Raw genomic sequence first — 9575 nt, forward strand, 5'->3', positions numbered from 1 at the left:
CATTTTAAAGTAGAGGAAATATTGTATGAAATAAACAAAGCTTGGGAATACTTGGCAGGCTAAAAGAGATTAACTGGCACTCTAAACATATCTAGTTATTCAAGTCTAATTAATCTAGCCTGAGGAAATATTACTGAGATGCTGAAATAATAATAGCTGGAAGTATGATCCGGGAATTCATTATAAATTCCTTGTCAAATTTTTCATTATTGTACTTTCTGATGCAATTACAATGCAGTAATGGATCAAATCTATAAAAATATTATTATTGTAAGATGTTTGTATTAATAATAGTTTTGCTTGAATCTACAGGGTTCAAATTTGATGATGGCTTAAAATGGCATACCCAAAGGTCCAACTGTTTATTTTCCTTATAATGTTTGGTGTTATAACTGGAATTTTGATTTCAAGATGGAAGCAAATTTTTGGCCAGACTGTTGTTCATTTTGCTGGAAATCGATATGCAGGCACACCATCACCTATAAGGAGCAATTCAGATGTACACAATATCCCAAAATATCCAAATTCTATCATCCATGTTAAAAACACAAGTCATTTTGTGGTGTCTGCATTCATTGATCACAGGCTCAATAAAGATATTCGAGTTATCAGCATTATCAAAAGAAACAGTACACAGCCACTTTATTGCATCTACTGCAACAATACCCAAGGTTGCGAGGTTACTGCAGCAAAAATTGAGATACACACAGATCATTATGGCTTTCCATATGGTGCTTCAGATGTGCTTTGCCAGGGCAAATACACAGATTTTGCAACCCATGTCGCCATTTCAGCTGATGAACACTCAGACATTAATAACCTAGGCTTCCTTCCAGTAAAGAACAGCAGGAATAAAGAATCATTCATGTACAACTTCACCATCTGTATATCCAGCCTTTTTGGAAACTACAATAATGTTCTGCAGTTTGCTCAAACCATGGAGATATACAAGCTTCTTGGTGTACAACGAGTTGTAATCTACAACACAAGCTGTGGTTCTGACTTGAAGAGGCTCCTACAGCACTATGAGAGAGAAGGATTTCTAGAGATTGTGGCATGGCCTATTGACCAGTTCCTTAACCCATCTGCAGGATGGAATATCAATGTTCATAAAGGGGACATCCAGTACTATGGCCAGTTGGTAACACTTAATGAGTGCATTTATAGACACATGTATCAGTCCAAATATGTCCTGCTGAATGACATTGATGAGATCATCATGCCTTATAAGTACCCTAATCTTGAATTACTGATGGAGTCTCTGCAACATGAGCACAAAGATGTGAATGTATTTTTCATAGAGAACCACATTTTCCCCAAGACCCAGTTTGATGAAAGTCACAAGTTTCACAGGCCAGAATGGAGAAGTATACCTGGTATTAATATTATGGAACACATTTACAGAGAACCAGATAGAAAGAACATCTACAACCCCACAAAGATGATCATCAACCCTAGAAACATGATACAAACTTCAGTGCATTCTAGCCTGAAACACATTGGACAGGACTATAGAGTTCCTTTTGATGTGTGTCGGATTGTCCACGTAAGAACGCCATTACAAGGAGGTCTTACCAAGGAGCAGTTATTTGTTGACACAAGAGTGTGGGACTTTGAACAAGAACTGATACCAAATGTGAATAGAGTCCTACAGTTATCTGGTTTGTTGAAAAGTGAGGAATAATGGATTTGTTTGTTTGTTTTTAAATTGATAAAATACATGTATCCACTCAGTTTATTAAACAAAAAGACAAAAAAGGTGTTGTTTGGATTTAATCTATTTTGCACAGTACTAATCATTAAGATAGTTAGTAAATATATTTTTTACATTTTAGATTTTTTATTCTAAATGGTTTAACTTTTATGATGATGATGAACATTTTAATCTATCTTTCTTGATAGTATAGGCAATATTTGGTATTTGGAAAGTTGTTTTCTGCTTGTATAAATTACATTTAAATGTTTGTGTGATCTCTAGTGCTGTGATGTTGTAAAAGTGCTGTATACTTATTTTTAAATAAAATTAAGTAATAGGGCAATTATAGATTGTGAAAGATTAAAAAATGGCTCTCTCTGTAAAAGGTGACTCAATGTACACTTGTGCTGAAAGAACTTTGAGTTACTAATGCAGCTCACATTTTTCCTGTTAGACACGTGAACAAACCCAAGGTAACAAAGAAGTAAAAAATGAGCAAAACATGCAAAGGCAAGGAAGGCATGTTGAAGCATGATAAGTGTTAAAAGTGTTGTGTTTGTTGTGTTTGTGTGCTTAAACACAATATGTCCAATGTTCTTGACATTAGCCAGATGACATGAGCACCTTACAAGAACAGCACCACAGCTGCAAAAAATATATATATATATATATTGTATGTGAACTTTGTTGATATCCTGTGCTGTTATATCCAACTAGCCAAATATATTTCACCAGCTAATTGTGATTATGCTATTATTTATATGCGATTATGATATAATTTTTTACAAATTTTTATGTTCATGCCCTTTGTTGTTGAGAATTATTTACAACCCAGGGTTGCATAAAGCAGTGAGAAGATCACTTTTCGAGGCTGGACCTTAGGTGGTGGAACAGATATGTCAAATTTTACAGACTTATGGCATTAGTGAAGTAGGGCATGAATGAATGGAGCATTATGCTACCCCATTGTTTGCTAGAACTATTGTTAGTCTGTATGTTTGTTCGTTTTGATGCAAACCTCAGTGCATTCCAGTCTAAAGTTCAGTGGACAGGTCTTTCAGGTACTCCTTGCTATGTGTTGGATAATTTGTAGCTACAAGGGATTAACTGGCACTCTAAACATATTTAGTTATTCAAGACTTGTTAATCTAGCCGGAGAAAATATTCTCAAGATGCTGAAATAATATAAGCTGGAACTGTATCCTGTAACTCATAACAAATACCTTGTCATTTTTTTATTATTGTAATTTCTGATAGTTACTATGTAGTAATGGATCGAATTTATAAAAATATTATTATTCTAAGATTTTTGAATTAATCATAGTTTTGTTTGAATCTACAGGGTTCAAATTGGATGATATTTTCCTTGTAATTTTTGGTGTTCTAACTGGAATTCTGATTTCAAAATAGACGCATATTCTTGGAAATCTATATGCAGGCACACCATCACTTACAAGCAATAATTCAGATGAACACAATATCTCAAAATGTTTGAGTTATCAGCATTATCAAAAGTACACCGCCACTTTATTGCATCTACTGCAACAATACCCAAGGTTGCGAAGTTACGGCAGCAAAAATTGAGAAACACAATCATTTTGGCTTTCTATATTCCACTTAGTCTAGCCTGAAACACATTGAACAGGCCAATAAAGTTCCTTTAGATGTGTGTCAGATTGTTAATTTACGAATACAATTATGAGGAAGTCTTACCAAGAAGCAGATATTTGTTGACACAAGAGTGTACAGTAGGACTTTGTGCAAAAACCAATACCAAATGTTGATAGAGTCCTACAGTTATGTGGTTTGTTGAAAAATCAAGAATAACGATAATAATTATGATAATTAGTCAATCAAATCCAGGTACATCAAATATCAGAATGTGGAAAAAAGTGATCTCTATGACTTTGAACATGGCATAGATTTTAGTACCAAATGGGATAGTATTTCAGAAGCTACTATTCTCCTAAGATTTTCATACATACTGTAATAGTGTCAGAACATTTTACTATTTTGTTTGGAACTTAGACAAACAGGGACTCTACAATGTCCATCAGTAAATAGTCTCTACAATAATAAACACTACACATGGAAAGAATTAGTGAATGACAGTTATGTGGGAGGAAACACCTTGTTGGTACCAGATTGGTTTAGATAATTGGAAGATAGTAACACTCATAATCACTTTTTGAGTGGGAAAAAACTGGACAGTTAAAAAATAAATCACGTAGGGTTTTTTTCCAGTCTTCAACTTGACAGATTTAGTGAGTTTGTGTTCACTATAGCTTCATGTTCAATAGTTTCTTGTTCTTGGCAGACAGGAGTGGAACCTGACTTATCGGTCTTAAGCTGTTTTCACTCATCCTCATTGTTATTCTTCTCTGATTTCTCTCAAAATCAAATGGCTAAACAACAACAACAACAACAACAACAATAATACTAATAGTAGTAGTAGTAGTAGTAGTAGTAGTAGTAGTAGTAGTAGTAGTGGTAGTAGTAGTAGTAGTAGTAGTATTTGGAAGTTTGATTAAATTTCTTTCTGCTTAACATGCAGTGAGTGGGAAAAGTTATTTACAGTGTTGCTGTAGAAACACAAAAAGTGTTAGAAAAGTGTGACACTCACACACACACACACACACACACACACAGACAGATTTATAGATAGATAGATAGATAGATAGATAGATAGATAGATAGATAGATAGATAGATAGATAGATAGATAGATAGATTTAGTGTTTTATGTATTAAAATGAGATTTACAGAAGTATAGAGACAGAATAATAATTTAAAAGTTTAAAATTATGTTACTATTTATATCTAACGTCTATCCCTAATGAGCAAGCCCAGGATAATGGTGGCAAGGAAAAACTCCCTGAGATGATATGAGGAAGAAACCTTGAGAGGAACCAGGCACAGAACGGAACCCATCCTCATTTGGGTGACACTGTACAAAAGTTCATTATTAAGTACATTATTGATAAACTAATAGGTCAGCATCATTTCTGTTTTCACATTTCACACTTTTAACACTAAGTCCTTCATTGCAGAAACACAATGGCAGATCATGACAAATGCAATGGCAGCTCAAAAATGTGGTTCTATCTAAAGCAATCCCATGGGCTGTCCATGCAGATCTATTCCCTGCAGAGTGCACCACCAAGCATACTCCAAGAAAAGGGTAGTTCATTAGGATGGATTGGGTAGGTCGTGGTAGTGGCATGTATAGCTCAACACAGAGAGAGAGAGAGAGAGAGAGAGAGAGAGAGAGAGAGAGAGAGAGAGAGAGAGAGAGAGAGAGAGAGAGAGAGAGAGAGAGAGATTGATTAAAAGGCCTGGACTTACAGTACACTAAATGAAAGACTGTACCATAACTGTGGGGCTCTGTAAGGAAAAGTTCTGCACCCTGCTGTAGCCTTCACTACTTTAGGTACTATCAAATAGCCTGCACCTTTTGAGGAAATAATGCAAGGTGGAACAGAAAAAAAAAGATTGCTCATGTACTGTGGCGCGAGACCATCGGTGCTTTATAAGTCAATATTTTTAGGTTAAATAATTAAATAATTATAGGTAATATATTATAATAAAGGTTAAAATTTGACTGGGAGCCAGTGCAGTGTGGATAAGATAGGAATTATGTGTTCATATTTTTTGGTTATAGTTAGGACCCTATCTGCTGCATTCTGCTTCCAGACAATAATTTACAAAAACTTAGAGGTTGGAAAAGCATGAACTTTTCTTCTTTCAACTACTCTCTGTTCACTGTCGCAACAGCGGATCACATGGTCCTCAAATTAGATTTGGCTCAAGTTTTTTCATGCCAGATGCCCTTCCTGACACCACACTTCAATTTCTATCTGGTCTTGGGACCGTCAATGAGAGTTAACTCCCTGGGAATTGAGTGACTATAAACAATATCTTTGCAATATTTCTGAGATGGATGAAGGTTACTCTAGTGATATTATCTACTGTATGCAAGCTTTAAATGAGAGACAAGAGTCAATAATCACACCAAGGTTTTTTACTGCTGCACATGATAAAACAGAAAGACCATCCAGAGTTTCTCTGTAATCACAAAGCTTATTTCTGGCTGCATGTGTTCCTAGTATGAGCACTTTTGTCTTGTCAAAGTATGTAATTTGAATTTAATAAGCATTCATAACAAGCATTTTGTCCTTTATACATCCTTCAATCTTAATTAGATGGTGTCTTTGATCTGACTTAGCTTAAATATATAGCTGGTGTCATCTGCATAACAGTGGAAGCTAATAAAATGTTTACAAATAATTGCACCAAGAGGTAGCATATATAAGGAGAAAAGCAGTATTCTGCGGGGTCAGACTGCGATCTAATCATGGATGATAATTCTGGGAGACTATTGGTAAATCTCTCTGCAGTAACAGACGTAAATGTAGGTTTCACACAGTGACATGGCAAATTGCATATATTGTGTCTTTGTATTTTAAAACAAAATGATATAATCTTCAAATCTTCCAATTTTGAAAGTATGACTATATTTTTTACATTTAATCCAACGGTTAGAATGAAATCAAGAGTCTGACTTCCATTATGACTGGGTCCTTTTACATTCTAATTAACTCCTACTGACCCTAAGATGGACACAGCTGCTGTTCTCAGAGGAACTTATCAAAAGCAATATTAATGTCTTTCATAATTAATGCTTTGTTTAAAGAAACAACTAGGTTTAAGACGAAATCTGAACATGTAATTATGACCCCAGAGGTAAAAAACAATTAGTGAAATTGAAATGGTGGACGACAGAGCCTTCATCACTGGTTTACAGTGGCATTTTCCCACTACTGGCAAGATTCTGAACGGACAAAGAAAGGGAAAAAGAAATAAATGTATAGTAATAATAATAATAAGAAAAATAAATATAAAAATAAATGACTGAATATATACAATTAAAGTTTAAAATGTGTTAAAAAAAAGATCCACTTTAAATTTAAAATACTATATCTATCCCTACCCCTAATGAGCAAGCAGGAGGTGACAGCATCAAGAGGCATGTGCATTTTTAAGCAGGTTAATGTGGTATAATTGACTGCTTCATCTTGAGGACATTCATCTTGAGGACAGTGAATGGTCCCTGCCACTTTGCCAGCAACGTCCAGGTGGCATTGGATATAAGCAGCAGTATTATCGCCGGGCAAGAAGACTCAGTGCTGGGCCCACTGGTTGTAAGCTCACTGATGTTCGTGTTGAACCACTCCCAGACAATTGGGGTTACTTTTTCCAGTGCACCCTTGCATCTGTTGTACATATAAGATGAATGAGTGAGCAAAGGTTTTTGTGTCAGTCAGCTGTATGGTCTGGTCTTTAATAGCAATCAGGTCTGCGCTGAACTCAGAGTTTATAATGACCCATTAGTTCCTCAGGAGCTCTCAGTTGCACTATTATAAACTATTGTAGAAAGGACATTATTTACATTTACATTATTTACTGTAGAGTATCACCCAAATGAGGATGGGTTCCCTTCTGAGCCTGGTTCCTCTCAAGGATTCTTCCTCAGGGAGTTTTTTCTTGACGCTGTCACCTTCGGATTTTGAAATGGTACACAAAAGGACAGAAATGGATACACTGGGAATACATGGAGAACCATGAACAAACACTTCTTATGTGAAGTGCAAAGGGATAAGAATATTACAGAACACGAGCAGAAACGTTTAAGAACAGAGAAAGAGATCTCTTCCGAATTAGTTATTTGTCACAAGTAATGTACAGTAATATCTTTAGGTAAGATCAATAAAACAAGACTACTACAATTTTACAACCAGGAAAACATGAGTCTTTGCGATCTTAATTTCACTTTTTAATGTCATAGATGACTAAAAGCAATAAAAATCACAGGTTCAGCAATAACCTGAAGAACCCCCTAGCAGACTGTTATTAAACAATTGCACAGCCAAAACTAATACCAAATCAATGTCATTGTATGTAAACACATTCAAAACAAACTAGAGGTAAAATATACATTGAACTTAAAAAATTAATAAATAAAAACCATAGCCAGATTAACAATGTTACTTATTTTGGCCAAAAGGCAATCTGATTTTTTTTCAAAGTGATTCTTATTTTCATGACGTATTTTGGGATCCATTACGAAATGACAACAGCTGACAGGAACTCAAGGGTACATTAGCTGATTGTAATAGTTTTTTAGTATTTAATGTGAAGTTCAATTAGTAGTAGTTGATACTGTAAACATACAGCAGTATTATGACAATCGCCCAAATAAGAGAAACGCTATATGAAATTCATATTACAGTTTACTCAGTGGATAAGGATAAGTGGATAAGTTCAGTGGATAAGGAAAGTCTAGAAAGACTGGAAAGTCAGCAGATCGAAACTCTATGCTTTTTATGCATATCACATGATCTCTGAAACTATAGCTCTTTTTCTTTACAAAAAACCCCAAAGTGTGCACGTGCACACTCACACACACTCCCAGTTTTGTACTATGAGCTTCAATCCAATAAGCCAAAGGATGCACATCAAAAAACCATAAATGCATACTGATATAGTGAAACCAAATGGTTTCTCATAACCATCCACATGCCACAGATAGTTTGGTCCCCTTGAGTGATAACAAAGTCAAACAAATCTACGATGTGTCCTCTGTGCTGTCCCTTGTGGGATAAGTTCTCACGGCAACCACATAATGTTATCAGGTTTAACACGAAACTTGTGTTGTGTTGAGCAAATTATGTTGATGTGCTTGCTAACCACATTCTTCGTTAACTGAACAACTGTCCTGGTCCACGCAGCTCTGTTCTTATAACATTGCTTATGTAGCAGCATTGTCCCTCTAGAGAACTGAAGGGGTGGGGTTTTAAATTGGGCTTTTGTTTTGAGGCTTTAAAAATGGTGTCCGTGACATCTTAGGGGAGCGCCCTATTTAGCAGTGCCTCATTTCCGGTGCAACATGTGAATGCTCATCAGTGTGGACTGAGGATCCCAGTGGGATACATTTTAGCAACAGCCATTTCCTTATGTTGCATGCCATCAAGCTCTTTGACTAGCATAAATCACTAGCCGACAGATAATGTGTGGCCAAGCGATGTTGCAGCAGGCTTTCTGGTTTTGTGTTTTGTAAGACCATCTCAGACGTTTACAACTTACGTCCTCATGGGATAAAGAATTTATAGGACATCAGACTGTGTCAAAGCGACGGTGATCGGTCAAAATAAATAATCTGTGCACAATCCATGTTTTTATTGATAAGTTGTTTAATTGTTTACACAAAATATCACAAGACAAGAATATCAGACATTCAAAAGAGTATAATGTAATACATAAAAAAATAATGTATACAATTACAATAACAATTTCTAATAAAAAAATGTGTAACTATAAAATCAGGTTAACGTCTTCCAGCAACGTCATCTGCAAATGTATATTAGATCAGATGAACAATTAAATAAATAAACTTCTACTATATACTGTATGTAACGGGAGTTATTTAGCCTGTTGTGTGGGGAAAATCGATTGAAGTTGCTCTGGTAGCTTAGACAATGAAACGATCCAGGTCCCAGGTTCCCAAGCTTTTTAGTTCCTTTACACGCTAATGTGTGTATTTGTTTTTTTAACTTATTGTGTTTGGACACTACCGATCAACACGGGTAGGCTTCAGGTACGGTAATATTACATGGGGACCCCCTAAAGAAATATTGCATGTAATGCTCCTCCCATTCCCATACAGTATCTAATAAGCTCTCAACAAAAAGGTACACTTCAAGTAAATGCAAAAGTAATTAAATAATATTTATTTTTATATGATTAATTGTTACCTGTAAACTATTACTTGTTTTAGCAATCAATCAAATGAAAATAGAATAAACACAAACAAAAAATGATTT

At 35.3% G+C, this 9575-nt stretch overlaps 1 protein-coding gene across 1 annotated transcript; it reads left to right on the top strand.

Moving 5' to 3' along the window:
• The first annotated feature begins 376 nt into the window (after positions 1-376).
• On the top strand, positions 377-1684 carry si:dkey-56i24.1 (glycosyltransferase family 92 protein). Its single transcript, XM_027171071.1, has one exon. The coding sequence runs from the start codon at positions 377-379 to the stop codon at positions 1682-1684; it is 1308 nt and encodes a 435-aa protein (XP_027026872.1).
• The last annotated feature ends 7891 nt before the right edge of the window (positions 1685-9575 follow it).

The sequence above is a fragment of the Tachysurus fulvidraco genome, chromosome 14 (assembly GCF_022655615.1).
Source record: "Tachysurus fulvidraco isolate hzauxx_2018 chromosome 14, HZAU_PFXX_2.0, whole genome shotgun sequence".
NCBI lineage: Eukaryota > Metazoa > Chordata > Actinopteri > Siluriformes > Bagridae > Tachysurus > Tachysurus fulvidraco.